Source organism: Terrapene carolina, unplaced genomic scaffold (genome assembly GCF_002925995.2).
Source record: "Terrapene carolina triunguis isolate 2854851 unplaced genomic scaffold, T_m_triunguis-2.0 Scaffold58, whole genome shotgun sequence".
Lineage (NCBI taxonomy): Eukaryota > Metazoa > Chordata > Testudines > Emydidae > Terrapene > Terrapene triunguis.
Genome location: NW_020664409.1, coordinates 7,415,195 through 7,435,530, shown reverse-complemented (window position 1 = coordinate 7,435,530; position 20,336 = coordinate 7,415,195). Strand labels below are relative to the sequence as shown.

Below are 20,336 nucleotides of genomic sequence, written 5' to 3'. Positions count from 1 at the left end.
AATCAGTCCCACGTCTCTCACGTGACACTGTGTAGCACTGCTACCAGCCTCCAGACCAAACATCAATAAGTAAAATATTTAAAATAAAATCCTCATTGAAATGTATACATATGAAATCGTTAAGAGTAGCTAATGCTGTTACAAAGAAACAACAAATAATCACCTGACCAAATACTAACAGAGCTGAAATCTGCTTAGCTTTTATATTCAGCTCAGGCATACCCAAACCAGTAGGACCACCTGCCTTAAAGCATTCAAACATTTTTCCCCATCAGTGAAAGTTGAGTATGACTTGCAGAATTTATTCAACCCAGGATCCAGTTCTCCATTGGTAATAACATTATTTGAGTTACTCATACAATTGGTTTTCTATATTTGTTGAGCACTACACAGGTGACAGGCTAAAATGTTAAGGAGAGTCGAGCTACAAAAAAGCATCATGGTGAATAATATTAATTATTATTAAGGATCAAACTATGTAGGAAGTTTCTAAAAACTCGCTGTGTAAACTCTCTTGTGGTTGAGAGACCACTTAATCAAATATACATAAGTGTGGCCTTCTAAATATGTGTCTTAGAGGACATTTTAGAGAATTGCTTCTTTCTGAAATTAACAAAATGAACAAACTGGTTGCTCTGTATACTTTTTCTAAAGTTTCATAGCTTTATTTAAAAATTTATTTCAAACAGGCTATAAGTGGCATCAGTACTAGTACTACTTGTACCACATTTAGTGCTTAGATACTACAGTGATGGGCACAGTATAAATACTTAAAATAAATCGTGTTTTAAAAATTTTTTCTGAGCTCTGAGTGCAGAATTTAAAAAAAAAACATTAAACACTCAAGTGAAAACTGAAGGAAAGGTCGGATGGTCTGTTTTGGTCAAGGCATCTGAGTGGGACTAGGAAGACCTGGGTTATCTTCCTAGCTCTACCATAGGCATCCTATATTACCTGGGGCAAATCGCTCTAGTCTACTGCCTCATTTTCCCTATTTTTAAAATGGGTTTTATAATACATCCCTGCCTCGCACTGGCATTGAGGATGAAGTCATTAATGTTTCAGACATTTGGATGCTATGGTGATAACTATAGTGAAAAAATCCAATCAATAAACATAAAATAATTAAAAAAGCAAACATTTTGGCCCAGATTCTCTCCTCTATTGAATCTGCTTGAGGCAAGGGATGGGAAATCAGGGAGCCAGTCACAGGTCACTCTTGTAGCCCTGCCATAAATTAGAACATCTTAAGAGCATGTGCTTAAGTGTTTGGCTGGATCAGGGAATCATTTCAGGCCTCTTTTTGTGTACCTTAACTATGTTATAATTGAGGAAGTCAGTTGTGTAAGGATGACAAATTATGTGGGTAGAGGGTGCCATTTTAAAATATTTAAATATTTTAAAATGGACCTAGTGTAGTAGAAGTAGTACTGTAGGAACATTGTTAGATATCTTTGCATAATGAGCACTCTTGTATTTTACAATATGGCTCTTTAAAATGTCAGTATTCTTGTTAGAGAAATGAATGCTATACACCATGAGGGGTGTTGCTTATGTTCTGCAGTGCTAGACCACGACTATTACAGTAGATAGGTTAGTGTTACGTGCTGAAACAAATGTGTTATTTTTTTTAAACTGTATTTCTAAAATTTAAACTGAAGTCCTGTGTTTCTTGGTAACTGACCCATGCTTTTCTCTATCAAATACCACTTGCACAAAAAGTTATGCATTGGCACTTAAGAAAAATATAGTACAACAACTAAAACAGTGAAAAAATGTATGTTGATTTGCCTTTTTTCTTTGTGTGATTAAGATTTATGACTGAGTTTAAAAGAATTTCAAAAGCAGAAATAGTAAAATATTTAAGATATTTCCATAATTCCAAAACCAAAGTACTTTGAGATTTTCTGAATTTTCTCCCGTCTAAGAGTTTACTTTTATATTTTGAGCATGTAAGCATTTTTATATGGTGGGAGGTGCAGGAAAGGGGGTTCTAAAAGAGTCTCAGAAAGCACATTAAGCTGCACTATAGGACTCATACTGTGTTCATGTAGCAACTTAGTACAAGACAAGCTGGTGTACTTTGCATTCATGTCCTGGGTTGCTGCGCAATAACTCGCCATGTAGAAAAGTCTTATAAAAACTTTAAAAATATAGCTTATGTGATGAAGTTACCATAAAAAGATTACTCTCTAAAAGGAATGCATTCATAATTGGTCTATGTCATGAAAAGAACTGCAACATATTATATGGTTTCCAGGAATGGGATTTGACAAAAACCTATTTTGTACTCAATAAGTGACTCAGAACACGACTTATTAAGTGACACTTGTTTGGTCTATTTACATATAAATTCAGAGGTAAAAATATTTTGGACACTTTATGAATTTCATTAAAATGAGCAGCTTAGAAAATATTGATAGGGCAGCACTTTCAGTGGCTTCTTTTTCTCTTTTAGTTACTCAGGCATTAATTGCTGTTCAGAGGTGACTCATTCTTTGTTTAAAGGATGTAAAATTATTTTTCTTCACTCTTTTGATATTTAGGAGACAAATTAATTTGGAATATCGCACAATATAAGTTGTGGGATAGTACTTAAATTAACTAAGGGCTGGTCTACACCCAGCCGCTAGTTCGGCGGCTGGGGATCGAAGTTCTGGGTTCGACTTATCGCGTCTGGTCTGGACGCGATAAGTCGAACCAGGAAGTGCTCGCCGTCGACTGCGGTACTCCAGCTCGGCGAGAGGAGTACCGCGGAGTCGACGGGGAGCCTGCCTGCCGCGTGTGGACCGCGTCTGAACCGCGGTAAGTTCGAACTAAGGTATGTCGACTTCAGCTACGTTATTCACATAGCTGAAGTTGCGTACCTTAGTTCGACTTGGGGGGTTAGTGTAGACCAGGCCTAAGAGAATTTTTTTGAAACTTTAATCTAGAAAATGTTTCATAAAGAGCTAACCCTATGTAACTATGTCTAATTTTTGCAGGACTCTGATGAAGAGGACAGTGAGTTGGAGGCCATTAATAAGAAACTGATAAGCTCACAGGGTTTTCATAATTTTCGGCCTTATGTACCTGAGGAGTTTGCTGACTTCAGTGTTTACAATGCTAGTCTGGAGAACAGAGAATGGTTTTCCACTAAAACAGACTTCATGAATTCTCGTGTCCTTGAGAAAGAGGTATCTCGCAGCCCCACCACTAGCAGTATTACTAGTGGCTACTTTTCGCACAGTGCCTCTAATGCTACACTGTCTGACATGCTTGTTCCCTGTAGTGATAGCACAGACCAGCTAGCCAATCAGATGAAGGATTTGGACTCCAGTCATCATTCAGGACCATGTCTTACATATGATTTGAGATCTTTGAACAAGGAATTTCCAGAAAGGGGCTTAGCTAAAGATAAGATACACGTATCACCACTCAAAGAAAACAGTGCCTTAGCAAAAGAGATTCCACCATCCCTAAATACCACTGACAAAAACTCTGAGGTGTTACATAGAGCTGGCTCTTGTTCAGGTTCAGATTCCTCAACTAGCAAAAACATGCGAGACAAAATTGAGTTTTCATCCCGGGAAGCAACAATTGAGCACACTTCAGATGTTCTCGAAGATCATTCATTTACAGAGTTCATGGGTGTTGAAGATGGAAAGGACTTTGACCAGTCAGTAGATCCAAAGTTATGTTCCACTGGTTCCTCTAATGGAAGGAAAGAAATACCAACTGCTGGGGTGGACAGTGCCTCAGATTTATCACAAAACACTTACAAAGAGGGCATTCGCTTAGGCCAGCTGGAATCTGTGGCTGTGGGTTACCAGCTGTCAAATGCCATTGAAAACCCTCTGTTTTCTGTATTAGTAAAAGAGACTTCATACTGTCAGACATATCCTGATTCTTCCCTCAATGATTTTATTACAAAGAACTATTTAGATGTTTCTGACTCTGAAGATGGTGCTTCTGCAGACCAAGCCCACACGTTGCCTAGCTGGGTGACAGTGGGAGAACAAGTGTGTGTAGGAAGTAATAAGACAGGCACAGTGAGATATATTGGACCAGTGGATTTTTCAGCTGGAATCTGGGTTGGAGTTGAACTAAGTGTTCAGTTGGGTAAGTAACCACAAATAAGGTACTGTGGGTTATAAATACAATCCTGTGACATAATGTAAGGTTACAGTGTATATTCGCATACTATGTACTCCTCAGGGAATTCCGCACTTAAAAATTGAAAAATCTGCATTTTAAAATTCTGCATATTTTATTTGTCAAAATAACACAGTATAATCACACCAGTTTCAATTATTTATTTCACAATACCTGTCAGCAAGTATGTCTGTAACAATACAGATAAAAAGATTCAAGAAATGTTTTTTGACAAATAGATTTCTGACTAGGCATATTAATACAGAACTTTGAGTAATAATTCATTTAAACTACAATACAGAAACGTATTTCCCGCATCCCTCAGAAGCAGTGCAAAGGCTTGAGGGAGTCAAGGGTAACAGAGGAGCTGAGGGAAAGGGAAGTAATTGGTGGGCAGGAGCCTGGGAGTGAACCTGGAGGGTTGTTGGGTGTGGGTGGCAGAAGTATGGAACAGGTTTTTTGTGTGTGCGGGGGGGATTGTTAGGGAGTTGGGGAGTCTCTCCTATGCAGACCCTGGCTGACTCCTAGCTTCTCCCATTCAATCAGGCACATCTGCCCTGTCCCCATATGTCCCTGCACCCTCACTCCCATTCAGCCCCCACCCCAGTCTGTCCCCCCTCACTAGCCCTTCTGAACCCCAGTCTATGTGCGCTCCCCTCCCCCCCAGAAGCCCTGTCTGCCCTGCTCTGTCTGTCCTTCCCTCCATATCCTGTGCCTCCTCACCTGGCCCTGCAGGCAGGGCACTGTGAGGAATGCGGCCTCTCCTCCTCCCTATCAGCTGCTGGCTGCTACACCAGGTGAGCCAGCTGCCCTCTGTTCTGGTGCCACAGCAGCCTCTGTTGGGCAAAAGGCATAATTGCAGTGCCTCTCTGGCAGAATGTATTTTCTGGGTGGGAACATGAATTCTGAAGTGGTGCAGAATTACCCCAGGAGTAACTATAGTGTTGGGAAATACCAAACCAGTCAGGAAGGAGGGCTATTTTAGATACTTACCTTTCTTAGTGTAGTATATTACTGTTTAAGTTTACAGTTTTTTTTGAAGCGCTAATTTTTAAATGTTTTTGTTTTCATGGTTGTTTTAAACAAAGAACTATGTTCTACTTGCTTTATGCAAAGTATTTTCATACTTCAGGTCATACAAGCTGCCATTGGTTCCCCTTTGTTCCCAAGTTTTTGTAATTGGGCGAAGTTAAGGTAACTTAAACCTTTTAAAACTGTCAGCATTTGAAACAACCTTGTGTTGCCAATTCAGCATTCACCTCCATTGACTATAGGAACCAGCAGCTGAAGAGTTCAAATGTTTGTTTCTGCTGCTGTCTGTTACCTTTGCCAGAGATCACTTTTCATGAGAAAACTAGTAAAGAGAAGTGTTTAAAGTACTATTTTAAAACTCTTCTTTACCTTGATTTTATCAGTACAACTTTCATTTTGATGAGAACATTGGAGCAGAAAGGGAACCAATGCCATTTGAGTGTTAAAGCTTTTTATAGAAATCACGTACAGACTTTTGAAGTTAGTGGGTTTTTAGAAAAATTAAGAAGCCAGATTTTGGACTGGTGTTGGAACCTTTTTGAACAACAAACTGAATTTTTATTTTTTAAATATTCAATTCTGATGTTGAAATGATATTTGTTTTGTAAAGGGAATAAATGGTACCTAAGAGTTAGTGTGGGGAGTTGTCATTGCTCAGAATGCTTCACCACTCATGTGTTACATACTTTTGCTCTCACCACTAAGAGCTTTAAGCTTGAGTACGCAGAGTATTTTCAGGATAATCACCACATATACATACTGTAACTGCACATGATGGCTAAGTATTGAAAATTAATGCCATGTATTTATTTTCATTTAAGGGAAACATGATGGAACGGTAAAAGGTAGAGAGTACTTCCACTGCAAGCCACGACATGGTTTGTTTGTTCGTCCCGGGCGCCTCAGTAAAGCACCAGCTTCAACAAAAAGATGCAGTAGCACTTCACAATCTCAGGCATCCTCAAGTTTAGAGAAGCGAAAAAGTTCTGTACTTCAGGGGTCATCATCCTCTTCTAAAGCAGGAGAAGCACCCCTCTGTCAATCAGGAGATGCAGCGGCTTCTGCTTTTTCTAGGAAACAAGAGAACAGGAAGTCTTGGATTAAATAAGCCGTAGTATTTTTGCACTTGCTACACACATCAAAGTGTAGAAACCTTTATGGATTTTAAAAGTCGTTGTACAGTTCATCTGTCCATACTGAATGTGCACTCTGTAGAGTCATGGACTTAATTCTCTAATTTTTTATAAATAATATATATATATTATATATATATATTAATGTGTATCTATAGTTAGTCTGCCAATAGGCAGATATGGCTGCACACTAAAATACAGTTAAAGCTGTTTTGTAGATACTTATGAGGTACTGGACTATTTGTTATACAGCAACTTGGGAGATGTATTTTAAACAACAAAAAAAAGAAAATATTTTATTTTGGGGAAAAAGGATGTAAAACCATATTTGAAAAAGCTACACTATGCTGTTCTTAATTACCAAAGAACTTGTATTAGACTGACACATTTGCTGTTTATATCTTGTTTTTATTGTAAACGTTTGTTTTAACTATTAGCTTGGTGCCATGTTTCTTTTAGTCACTGGGCACCATGCTGCCTTATGTCCTGTGTTTAAGTACACTGAAATATCTGACTGCTTCATATATATATTTTTTTGTCTTCCTAGAGGCCTGCCACTGTGGTGATTTGGCATTGTATTGAAAATACTATCAATGCCGAGCCTGTATGTTTGGAATTTCATATGCTAACCCAAGCCAGGCAGTTTGATTGCAGAAACAGTATTACTGCAAGGAAGTGAGGACAACATTTCCTTTAAAAATGGCTTTTAGGCAAATGGGGAAACAAAGCAGCAGTAATGGATCACGACTGCAAACCTTGCACTGTTATTTGCTGGTTATGATCAAGCTAAAATGGAACATTCGAAAATAATTGTAATCTGTAAAGTCTATTTTAATAATGGAAATGATGGAGGGATTTATGTACAGTGCTTGTGAGTTCTTGAGAAAGCTGTTCCACATGTAGATATTGTAGATGCCTGTACAATGTCCTGGATATTTGTAAAGTAACAAGTGGTAAAAATGAGTGAAATGAATGGTCTGCTGTACCTGTTTTTCTTTATTTCTTAGCCAAGTGAATGAGTGAGATACCTGGGACCTTACTGAAAAGCTGCTGTTATTCCTTTGATTTTGTGTATATTAAGCTGACTCTAGTGTTTTACTATTTACTGTAAAGAACTGTAATTTATATTCTATTTCTGCCATACTGTATTTAATTGGTACAGATATTTTGTGTTTTAGAATACAGACTGTTTATTTCAGATTTTAAAAAAGATTGTTTTGCTTGTATTTGACTTCAATACTGTATTTAAGGATTCATTATCAAAAATTAGGTTTAACAAGTTTGCTAGTTCACACTTTGGTATCCAGTGGGATATACTGTATGCACCTCTTGATAGATATACATGCTAAAAAGAGACTATACCTTTTAGGAGTGGAAGAGTGGACAGTATTAATCACTGATACCATTGACTGGCTCATGTAATATAGGGTTTCAGTGATGACAGAATACAATGAATCTGACTGTGCCCAAATGTATGATTTGCTTTTTGGAAAAGAACATACATAGAGCAACAGTTCACAGTATCGCTGTCCACCCAGAACTGATCAAGCTGTATCAGTGGAAGAAATTATCATGAGGATTGTAACTGAAGAATTCCGTTGTGAAAAAGTATTTTATCAAGGATAATAAGTGATCCTAGAAAATGTCCAAATGTTTATATCAAAACAATGTTTTAAATCTAAATTAAGAATATAAATTAACAAAACTTTTTTTAAATTTTTTTTTAAAAAGCTACAGTATTTGCCCCAAACAAATATTTGGGATCATTTGAAGACTAACATGGACATTATCTTATGGTAAAAATACAATGTTATTTTGGTTTACGATGGTGTTTAAACACGCACTCTTCTATTTATTTTGGGCCTTCATGAATACAAAATGTGCATTTACTTGATATTTTGGGGATAGGTTTGCTTGTGTTAATATGCAGCCTGTAAAGACATTGCACAAAAATAACAAACCAGTCAACCCTATCTGAATGCTATACATCCATTCAAGAACTATTTATACAATCGTGGTCTCTGTACTGACTAAAACTCCTGTGCTTCTGCTAAGTCTGTATGTTTCATAGACCCCAAGGCCAGAAGGGACCGTTCTAATAATCTAGTCTGACCCCCTGTATAACACAGGCCACAGAACATGCCAAAATTCATTTTGAACAAGAGCATTTTTTATTTATTTATTTTTTATTCCAATCTTCATTTAAAAATTGGTAGTGATGGAGAATCTACCACGACATGTGGAGATTGTTCCAGTGGTTAACTATCCTCACTGTTTAAAAAAAAAAAAAAATTATGCCTTATTTCCAGTTTGAATTGTGTGGCTTCAACTTATAGCCCTTGGATCTTGTTACACCTTACATTAATATATCCTTCACCAAAATAGGTTAAGTGAAGAGAAGTGTTATCCAGTGGTCAGATCAGGGAAGTAAAAGTTAGGCCTCATATTTTATTCCTAAATTTTGCTAATGCATGTCTGTAGACAAATCACTAAACCTTTCCATGCCTCATTTTCCCCATCTGTAAAGTTAGAATGATATCTAAACACTCAGATGCATTGAGGCTTAATATCTAGCTGATGAACACCAGAGATTTCAGAAGAAACTTTTTATCCAACTACAAACTGTTAACACTAACTACCTACGCTCTTTTATTCAGATCCTGTAACAGAACTCTAAAGATGTTTCCTAACCATTAAGATTTCTTCCTTAAAATGTTTGTATAGTACCACCATCATCTTCAGCACTTTATAATAATGTGTGCCAAACACACAACAGAATCCTTGCCTAAAATGATCACTTGCCAGAATGATCACTTGCATAAAAAACCACAAATACTGTACAATACAGGGCAGACCAAACTCACCTCAATGAGCTGGCTAATCCAGATGATAGTTTTAACCTTATTCAAGATCCTTCTAGTATTTAACTAGATCATAAAGGGCCTTATCTTGATCTTTGGATTTAATGTGTGCGTTTTTGTTTCAAGCTGTGCATTTTCTAAAGACTTCATAGGATGCTATTGTTTTTATGGCTTTTTAAGTTTATAAACAGGGTAGCTTTGTTAGACCAAATCTATGCTGTGGGGGCCATAGTGGCGTAGGTTCAGCACTATAGTTATGCTGCCATAAACCTGTAGTGTAGACCAGGGGTAGGCAACCTATGGCATGGGTGCCGAAGGCGGCATGCGAGCTGATTTTCAGTGGCACTCACACTGCCCAGGTCCTGGCCACCGGCCCAGGGGACTCTGCATTTTAATTTTAAATGAAGCTTCTTAAACATTTTAAAAACCTTATTTACTTTACATACAACAATAGTTTAGTTATATATTATAGACTTATAGAAAGAGACCTTCTAAAAACATTAAAATGTATTGCTGGCAAGCGAAACCTTAAATTAGAGTGAATAAATGAAGACTCGGCACACCACTTCTGAAAGGTTGCCGACCCCTGGTGTAGACAATCCTATAGCAATGAAAGGGGGTTTTCTGTCACTGCAGGAACACCATCTCCCCAAACGACAGTAGCTAGGTCAACAGAAGCATTTGTCTGTCAACCTAGCTGCCCCTACACCAGGGGTAAGATTGGTATAGCTATGGCACTCGGGTGTGGGCTTCACACCCCTGAGTGCTGTACCTATGTCAAACTAAATTGTATGTGTACACTAGGCCTTACGGTATAGAGAGGTGAGTCATTCTAGATACTTTGCTTCACGTGGTATCACCTATGTTTTATCTAACAAAGTACAAATACTCATAGAAATGTAAGGTTGGAAGGGGCTAAAGAGATAATCTAGTCCATCTCACCCAACCCTTGACACTGAGACAGGACCAATTATTTTTTTTCCCTGCAATATTACTGCCTAGCCAGTTATTCCCCATTTTGTATTTGGGCATTTGATCTGTCCTTCCTAAGAGTAGTACTTTGCACTTGTCTTTACTGAATTTAATTTGTCATAATTTAACTCTTTATTCTGTTCCCTATGGTTTAAATATTCACCAACAGAAAACTTCATTGTTGTTAAGTAGACTTGGCAGAATTTGATTTTTTTAATAACTTTGTATAATATCGATGTTTATTTTTAAGCATTTTTTTCCAATTTTTATCAATTTAAATGTTTACTGTTGTTCAAAATTATGGGGGAGGCTCCTACACCTCCTACACCCGCCCTGGCAGTGTCCTCACACTGGTGCCTCCCTATTCCTAAAATTAACACATGATAGAGCACAGAGGCCAGCGGGAGGGGGTGGTTCCCCCCAGCCCTCTTCACCCAACTTAAATGGTGCCTCTGCTCCAGCTCCACTAACAGCAGCGTTACAACACATTTTATACACCTTAAGGTGGGACTCAAAAGTTTGCAAGCAACATTTTTCTTACTGTGCCGACCTGTAAAATGTGATTATCATTGATGGAAATATTTTTCATTGATTTGTGTGTGTGTACAGTGAAATCAACAACTGATAAAAATCTAAGCCTTCCAAGCCTAGCTCCAAGGTCACTATCAAAGACAAAAGATAAAATACCAATGATACAAGTAAAAATAACCCAAATATTGAGATATGAACATTATAAATTGGTTTTCTTTTAAAAATAAGACCCAACACTTGTAAGCGCACCAATAAACAGATTTTTCACTCAGCAACAACCGAATAACCTTGACAATGGATGCACATAGAACTGGCACTTCTGAAACGTATAGCCAAGCATCTAATTGCTACATGCTGGAAATATACTTTCTTGGTATGTTGTAAATGTTCGGTGCACTGATAGTGATATGACATCAGAGCTTAGGTGATGTTATAAGAGCTGTGCAGGCTCATTCTGAAACAGTGAGTTAGGGATGACCCTTGTCTCTTGAAGTTTCACAGGATCTGGGAGCTGAACTGAATAATGTGGGGGAAACTCCACAAGTGACTCCTTTATGGAGTTTTCTTGCTCTAGCCTCTCCTGTGGTTTTTGATCTGGCTGTCTGCTTTTAATCTGTATACTTTAGTACCTATATTTTAGAAGAGTAATACTGGAAATGGATTGAAACTGTTGTTCAAACCTGAAATTTCCTAAAGTTCAAGGACATTTGAATGGAAAGTTTTGATTCAGGCAGTTTTCTCTACTTAAAATTTCTACTTCTATCCTCTCCAGTTTTTGATGTTTCTGGTCATTTGAAAGCCACTAACTGCAGGTATGCAATAAGGTCTTGGCCATTTAACTAAGTGAATCAGTATTGCAGGGTCCTTGAAAATGTCTTTGTCAGTCTCTCCTTGGCTGTGTGCCTTCCCCCTGCTGTTGATTTCAACACTGTGTGTGTAGTTTTCAGATAAATGGGAGGTAGAGTGCTAATGGCTGAGTTAATTCTGCGTTGCACACTAGTAATCAGCAATGAGAAGAAAGCATCAGAAGATGGAAAAGGGAAAGAAGCCAAAATGGGCAACAGCAATATTTGAAGAGACTGAAGAAAGGATAGAGCAGTAAGGGGGAAGAGACTGTGCCTTAGCCAGTTGGTGTGGGAAAAGTATAAAAAGAAAGCCAGTACCATGTAGGCCTTAGGGCCCTGGTATCACCCTCAAAGGCTAAAATCTGATTCAGTTCAGATCTGAGAGCTAAGAACCGAAGGGAAATTTAGCCTATAACAGGGGTGGCCAACCTGAGCCTGAGAAGGAGCCAAAATTTACCAATGTACATTGCCAAAGAGCCACAGTAATAGGTCAGCAGCCCCCCATCAGCTCCCCCCTTCTCCCAGCGCCTCCCACCCACCAGCAGCCCTGCCAATCAGCACCTTCCCTTCCCTCCCCATCAGCTGTGGTGGTGAGCAAGAGGCTCTGTGGGGAGGGGTAGGAGTGAGGGCACAGCAGGCTCAGGGGAGGGGGCGGTAAGGGGTGGAGTGGGGGCAGGGCCTGTGGCAGAGCCAGGGGTTGAGCAGTGAGTACCCCCGGCACATTGGAAAGTTGGTGCCTGTAGCTCCAGCCCTGGAGTCAGTGCCTGTATAAGGAGCTGCATATTAACTTCTGAAAAGCCACATGCGGCTCTGGAGCCACAGGTTGGCCACCCCTGGCTTATAACATGGGCCCTGTACCCATCAGAAATACCCGTAAGTGTCTGTTTCAGATTGTAGCACCACAGCGTAGGGGAAATTAATATCGCCTCCTGGCCAGGCTAACCCACATAACCCCCCAGCACTGGAGGGGCTGCAGGTGCCTGTGTCGCTTCATGGAGCGAGTCGCTGGTGGAAGCAGTGTTTTCGCCATAAATTGAAAAGGGGGGGGGGGGGTCAGGGCCGATGAGGGGTGAGACTGTGAAGGTGGGCTATAGGGCACCATAGTAAAAACTGAAAACTGTTTCATGACCATTTTATTAGATTTAACTCATGTTTTGAAATCACACAAATTAAAGTTGGCTACTCAAGCATTCTATGAAGCATGACATCTATATCCTTCTTGGTTTCTTGTTATAATTTTGCACAACTCTGTTAATGAACTTCTTGAATGCAATGCGTTCATCTTTGGTGGCTTCTCGTGTGTCCGGTACTTCCATTCCTTCAATTGATATGCTCATTAGTTCATTCACATGATCAGGCAGAAGGCGACTTCTTTCAGAACATAAAATTCTATTCAATGATGAAAAAGAACACTCAACTGTAGCTGTTGTGACTGGGAGTAGCAAGAGATTAATTCCTACTTCTTTCATCCCAGGAAACATAGCATAAAGATCGGGTCAAGCCACTAGTGATGATAAAAAAGAAGTTGAAGTCAAATCTTCATTCATTCGTCGTACGATATTCCACTCTGTGTTCAAATTTTCTATTCTGTCCTGAGCACATGGCAGCTCCATTGCTGGTAGTGCCTCACTTCACTCAATTGTCAGTGTTTTATAGGACAGGGATCTGTAAAAGCTATGTCGAGGTTGAGTAGAATCTAGAAGTTGCTGTTGTAGATTTTTAAGAATAAAGTCTGTGTACTTTTTCAGTTGTCTTAAACACTTCTTGTCCTCTTCATTTAAGGATTCAATATAAATGCCTTCATTAGTCAATTTCTGGACTGAAGTCGTTGCTTCTTCCAGTACTTTTTCCAATGGATAGCTCTCTGATTGATCCAAATGTAGCTTCTATTGCTGGACAAAGATCTACTATTGTTGTAGCAGATGCCTGGATGGCATAGTTTAATGACCCAAGTGGTTTCAACAGTAGACTTACAAGAGAGAGAATGGCAATAGTCTCCTCTGAACGTAGTAGCAAAAGTAATCCACCAGCCTTACTACTTAGATCTATCCCATCTTGGTAGATACTTTCCAAAGTTAGGAATAACAGCTGGAGTAATTTTAAGACAACAGCCAAGGATCGCTCATGAGAAAGCCTGAGGGTTTTCCTAGGTTGGACTAATTTGAACTTCAGTCCCAGTGTATCTTCTATATTTTCCAAGATATTCAGTCTTTTTGGACTGTTGCTGAAAAAAGAATATAATGAAGACATTAAATTTATAGCTTTTTAAATGTCTTTTGAAGATTCTGCAGCTTGTACTAGTGCTGGTTGGAGTAGATGGCCTCTGCAGTGTGTATAGGAGAGATTAGGGTTACACTTTTCTCTGAGCAAAGCTTGTACTCCACCACGGCTTCCAGAGAAGTTTGCAGCTCCATCAAATGCACAAGCAGCCATCTGTTTGGGGTCCAATTGACAAGCATTTAACTCTTCTAAGATATCACAGATGGAGCTGATGTGTCTTCTATAACTTGAACATCTAGAAATGCATCTACTGGCCTACCACTGACATTGATAACATACACAATGACTTAATACTTGCCCATTTGTATGGGTGCATTCATCAGCCATGTATGCAAATTTTTTTAATGTGGTGAGAGAGGTCTTCATTTTTTTCAACTGTTGAGTCTTTCACTGTTGCACCATATGCTTCTAGCCAGTCAGTTGAGTTTCTTGCAGAAAGATAGTGAGCATTTGCTGGTCTTGTTCAGAACCAGTGTTCAACTTCAGGATGAACAAGTGACAATACACTTAACATTGGCCTCCAGTTTGTAGTGTGTAGTATCTCTTGCTTAAATAGAAAATATTATGCCACACCCATGTTTGTTTGCATGTCTCTTCAGGTTTCACCCAGCTTACAGTGATTTCAGCTGAGCTCTCAGTGGGGGGACCTTGCTGCTAGTGCAGCCTGGGCCCTCTCTTCCACTTAGATCTGATTATCAGTGATTTCATCTGTAGTGGTCACTTAACAAAACAAAGGACTATCTATGGTGCGTAATCAGCTCTGTCTTTAAACAGGGGAGAGGGGTTTGTCAAATAGTACTGATGACTCAGGCAGACCATCAAGCAAAACACCTGTCCCCCACCCTCTCTCTTGATGCCCTCAATCAGCACAGGCTAAGTACAGTTTTACTGCCCTTTACTCATACAATAAGAACAACATTTCATTCCCCTGCCCCCTTCAAGTGATTTGTAACCCAACCCCAGCCAAAATCTATCACTTGGGCAACATAGCGCTGTTTGCTGGATACCGAGGTAGATTAGGTGTGACTGTAAATACAATCTGGTCCCGAAGCCTTTCCCCCACAGCTCATCACTTGCTGTCAGGGAAAGCTCATTTAGACTTTGCTTACAAATCATAATCTGGCCAACATCACCTAAATGAATGCACTGACATAGTCATAAAAACAAAAGCTGTATAAGAAAGCTAGTCTGCGTTCATACTTTTCATATCTATTATACTTTTTTCAGATACACATTTTATCATACACTTTATATGCTTTTAAAGTATGTATTAATGTTTCAATTTCAATTCAAATTTCCAATCACTAAATTGGCAACACTGCATGTAACTAATTCACAAAACTGGAGCAGGGGGTGTGGGAAATCCCTGACTGGAAGATAATCTCTGCCGGGAAGGGGGGAGCTCCCAGGGGCAGGAAACGAAAGCTGCTGTCAAGGGAGCTCCGCAGCTTCTGTACAGGACCCGGCCCCACGGGCGGTGTCACGCGCCGAGCCGAGGGACAGGCGCTGCTGCGCTAATGGGCCGCCTGGGCGTGTGAGCAGCGGCCTGAGCAGAGCCGAGCCCGGCCCCGGCAGCCTGAGGGGCGCAGCCGCGGGGGCTCGGTGTTAGCGGCGGGGTTTGGGCTCCCGCCAGGCGCGGGCAGGGCAGGGCCGGGGGTTGGTCGGGGCCGGGCCCGGCTCCTCCTCCTGGCGGCGGCTCCAGGGGCGGGACGTGCCGCGCTGCACGCAGTAGCGGCCGTAGCTGGGCCCCGACACCAGCCGCTGCGGCCTCCGACCGGGCGCTGCTGCGGAGGTGGGTACCTGCCTAGGGACGGGGCTGGGCTCCCGGGAAACCTGCCGGGCTCGGGCCTCCCCGGGGGACGCGGGGCGGGCTGGGGGTGAATTGGGGGCTCTCCCCTCACGGGCCTGTCAGGGGCTGGGCGGGGCTGATAACATCGCCCTGACATAACCCCGCCCGGGCTGGCCTCGCCCTGGCAGGGGGAGCCATGCTGGGACCTCGGGCTCCCAAAGCCTGAGCCCCTGCTGCCTGCGAGCCGCCCTGCGTGACTTACACCCTCCTCCTCCTCCAGCCCAGGCCCCTTAGGCCGCCACCTGTTAAACCATGGGGGTGGGTCGCTGGTAGCCCCCTGGTAGCCCCCATGTGAGCCTCTGTTGACTGAGCTCAGAGAATGGGTCGGGTGCGAAGTCAGTAGCAGGCGGATGAGTCTGTCTTGCCTAGCCCAGGGGTTCCCAAACTGGGGTCAGGACCCCTCAGGGGTCACAAGGTTATTATGTGGGGGGTCACAAGCTATCAGCCTCCACCCCAAACCCCACTTTGCCTCCAGCATTTATAATGGTGTTAAATGTAGAAAAAAGTGTTTTTAATTTATAAGGGAGTTGCACTCAGAGGCTTGCTGTGTGAAAGGGGTCACCAGTACAAAACTTTGAGAACAACTGGCCTAGCCACTGCTAGAGGGATAAGAGTGTCACACCGAGTGGGTGTGGGTTACACTGGCACACATTAAGGGCTTGCCTATTACTTGTATGGTTTGAATTATACCCGGTGTAGCTTTCATTACACTGGGTATAATTCACGCCGTACAAAAACTGTGTGAAGACGAGCCCTAGCGCATTTGAAAATCCGAGCATAGAAAAGTCAAGTTGTATTTTCATAGAAATGTAGGGCTTGAGAGGTTCATCCCCCCCCATGCTGGGGGGGGGGAGGGATGACCAAGTATACCCTACCATCCCCAACAGGTGTTTGTCCAGCCTATTCCTAAATGCCTCCAATGATGCAGATTCCACAGCTTCCCTGGAAGCTTATTCCACAGTTTTACTCTTACAGTTAGTAAGTTTTTCCTGATATCCAGCCTGAATCTCCCTGGCTGCAAACTAAACTGATTACTTTTCTCCAACCATTGGTGGGCATGGAGAACAACTGATAGCTGTGTCCTCTCTCTAACAACCTCTTACATATTTGCAGACTGTTATATTGTTCCCTTTCAGCCTTCTTTTCTAGATTAGACATGATATGGTCTGGGGTGTAGATGCCTAGTGACCTCAGGATCACCCTTGAATCCTTGAGGGAGTGGAGCACTTCATCCAACTTGTTGGATGTCCTCTCTAGTCACATGTACCTGCTATGCAATAAATATTGGATGCCTGCAATCAAGAGGCACACTGTGTGGTAAAGCTAATGGCCATGAGCCATCTGACATGTTTATAGCCACCTGCGGCACCATCTTTTCTACCATCTGGTACTCTTTGATGGCTTTTCTTAGCTCTTCTCTACATTCCTGATGGAATTTGGATATGTACGGGCTTATCTTTTCCCATGCCAAAAATCTGTATTTAGCAAAAAGGACCTTGTAGTTTGTGATACAAAATTGGAGGGAGGCAGATGAATATGCCTTATACCTGAAAAGATCCAGGTCTTGGAGTCCTTATTTTTCAGCATACCCTGGGTAGATCAGGTCTTTTCTTGGATCACGGACACAACCAGAGACTCTGGGGCTGGATGAGTGTGTAATTTTTTGACATTTTTGATAAATATTTTTCTACTTGCTTTGAAGTAGGGGGAAGCGAGCCTTAATGTGTTAGCTGGTTAAGGTCACCCCAATACATTTAAAAAACAAATACCTATTATCCTACTCTAGACAGACCCCTGGCATATAATGTGGGCAGGATATGTTGTGTTTAACCCAGGCTCCCTCTCAGGCTGAACACAACGAGCTAGCACATTTTTAAAGTGCTAAACTGTGTCTACACTAGGTGCAAAATTGCATTTAAATTGTTAACGCTCACATTTTTCTAGTCTAGAAAAGAGCAAGTGAAGGTTTTTCCCATGTTTAACCCAATATGACACTTTAAATAAGACTTCCCTTTATCTGTCTCTCATTCCTGCCACAAACTGTTGCCTCAGTGAGATTCTAATCGAAGATCCTGCAAATCGTTACATGAATGCAAACACCCACAGATTGGGTCTGTGAACACAAATCCACCCACGGATTGATCATTGCAGGAGTTAGGCCCAGATGTTTCTGTTTGACATACTGTTGTTGTCTTTTACTTTGTTACACAGTGAAACATCATATACATGCTACAGTATGCTCTCAGCAGTACAGTTGCTTGTCTAAGCTGTATGTATGTATGTGATCTATTTTGAGTATAATTATTTTTAATGTATGCTTGAACAATATTAATGTTTTTAACGGGTCTGATAGACAAAATTATTATGCTCTGATGCCAGTAATGAAATCATGATCTTTGTAAAGTGTAATAAACTCTCTGCATTAATATAATCTTAGTATGTAGTTCTGTCATCAATACCAGATATTTAAACCAATTTTAACTATTTTTATATAGATTATTCTTTCAATATTATAATGAGAATGATGAGGTAATATAAGGGAAATAATCACTGGTTTTGTGTGTGGTTTTTACCTCCGACAGTTTCCAAATATAGGGGGAGCTTCTTCTTTTCATTGGGATGTAAGAACATCTGAGTCAATGGAAAGTACTGTGGATTTTAAATATCCGGGAAGATTCTATATAAGGGAAAAAATATGTGGTTGTAGCGAACATAAATATGAAGGGTTTTTTTTTTTTTTATTACTTCCCTCCATTTTTGTATAGTTGATTATCTCTGTGCTTTTGTGGATTGTATGGGATTTATCTTTTTAAAAATACTTTAAATTCCATTTACCACTAAAGAGGAAATTGACTTATAAATACTACCAATAACACTTTCCAATATGTTCATTCTTTATAAATGTTACATAGTATAAAGAAAATTACAATACCAAGGTGAAAAGGATAGAGCAGCTGTACTGTGTTGAGAGGTAATTGGATCTAACCTGCTAAACACCAGGATTGAAATCTGTATTATGGGCTTGGCTGAATGGTTTTAGCCCGTTGGCCCACTAAGCACTTGGTCACCCTTACCCTGTCTGAGAGTCTCATCAGCCTTGTCATAAGGGGACACAATTCCCAGTGAAATTAGTGTAAGTTGTAATAGTTTACTCCAGTTGTGAATTTTGCCTAGTGTATGTTTTACCATCTGTAAAGGGGGAATAAATCTCAGAATTAGTTAATGGTTGTATGAGGTATTAAAAATTAAAAGCCCTGTATTGCCTAAGCATCACTGCATCTGCACAGTATCACATTTTTCTTTATTAAACCCATGAGATCATACTGTATGTTTTCAATACACGGACTCAAGAGTCACAGCAGAGTGGAAAGAATTAATTCATTTTATGGGGGAAAATATTAATTGGCTACTCCACCTTGAGTTCAAGTAAGATTTTGACATGTCTGTGTTTCGTACTGGGGAAAAAACCTGGAAAAATATACGTATTTCAGTACTTTCTCCACAAGAGGAGGATTGGCAGTCCTTTAAATCTTTTATGTTATGTTTTATCATATTATTTGATTGCTCTGCAAGTTTGAAATACTGTAGTTGTGAACTTTGTTCATAAGCAATACTTGGGCTGGATAAACGGGGTGGAGGATGAAATAGTAAATACTGAATCTCGTTCTTTTTGTGACACCGAAAAGAGAGTATTTAAGAGTATATTCGCTGTATAGTCTTTGCCACATAAATATGTATTCATATAACTTTTCATTTGATCTCTCTTTTCAGATTAAGAACTATAAAGTGATCCTGATGAGTCTCTTCCAGTTTACCAGTAGAAGGCTGGTTTCGCAAGCATATTGTGGACTTAAGCCTCCTTCTTCCAAGAAACAAAAGATTTGCTTAGAAATGGCTCGCCCTAATTCAAGTAAGATAAATTCATTCCTGTGCTATGTATTTTTCTTTCTATACTCCAGACAAATATTCTGTAAATTATTTTTCTCTCTTCCTTGCTTTCTGAGTTTTGAGTATCTTAAAGTTAAGCAGCATTGTTGTAGACACAAAGTACTGAACAACATAAATGTTCCAAACTAGAGAGAGTATATTATATAAACATACAGTATAACTCCTGCACATATTTCCTTATTTTAAAGATTGCAAGGTCCAAACCACCAGTCTCCTTTGCTGAATCACTTTTGGCTCTGTGATTGTAGTATCAGTTCTCTGCTTTATCCCTTTGTAAGGTTATGGGAAATTAATGTTGTTTGCGCGTTCCTTGTTTCTGTAACTTTTTAATCCTAACTTTTGGAAACAAGTCAAATTAGTCATCATGTGGATGCAAGCTAGAAGTTTAACAAATGTTTTAGTTGTTTAAGTGCAAGAAAATCCTATGGAAAATGTAATAAATGGTATGTTTTTAAACTTTGAATTCAAATGACTGAAAAGATTTAAAAAAATAAAATAAAGTTTAAAAAAATTTCCTTCTAGGCTTAGACCTAGCATGAGAAATTTCAGCCTTCAAGGTAACCTGTTCCAAGTTACAAGTGCCTGATAATGAGTGTTTAGAATGGAAATGCAGTCTCAACATTAAATACAGCATCACTACAGTGAAGCTGTAATAATCAGGAGGAGAATGATGATTCAATAAAAGCTTGATTTGAACCTGCCCGGGCTTTAATAATAACAATCTATATTTTAGTTTGAAAGTGAGATTCTT

General features: G+C 40.1%; 2 protein-coding genes across 5 annotated transcripts in view; both read left to right on the top strand.

Moving 5' to 3' along the window:
• KIF13A (kinesin family member 13A) overlaps window positions 1-7,490 on the top strand; it is a 204,959-nt gene extending 197,469 nt beyond the window's left edge. For all 4 annotated transcript variants that reach the window (XM_024217442.1, XM_024217417.1, XM_024217426.1 and 1 more), the window contains 2 exons: window positions 2,985-4,101; window positions 5,988-7,490. In XM_024217442.1, the coding sequence (XP_024073210.1) occupies window positions 2,985-4,101; window positions 5,988-6,274 (1,404 nt within the window). In that variant the 3' untranslated portion in view covers window positions 6,275-7,490. The remainder of the gene's footprint in view (window positions 1-2,984; window positions 4,102-5,987) is intronic.
• Window positions 7,491-15,491: 8,001 nt separating this feature from the next.
• Window positions 15,492-20,336, top strand: part of SIRT5 (sirtuin 5) — a 29,993-nt gene continuing 25,148 nt past the window's right edge. Inside the window, exons 1-2 of the mRNA XM_024217397.2 lie at window positions 15,492-15,580; window positions 19,409-19,547. Of these exons, the coding sequence (XP_024073165.1) occupies window positions 19,433-19,547 (115 nt within the window). The 5' untranslated portion in view covers window positions 15,492-15,580; window positions 19,409-19,432. The remainder of the gene's footprint in view (window positions 15,581-19,408; window positions 19,548-20,336) is intronic.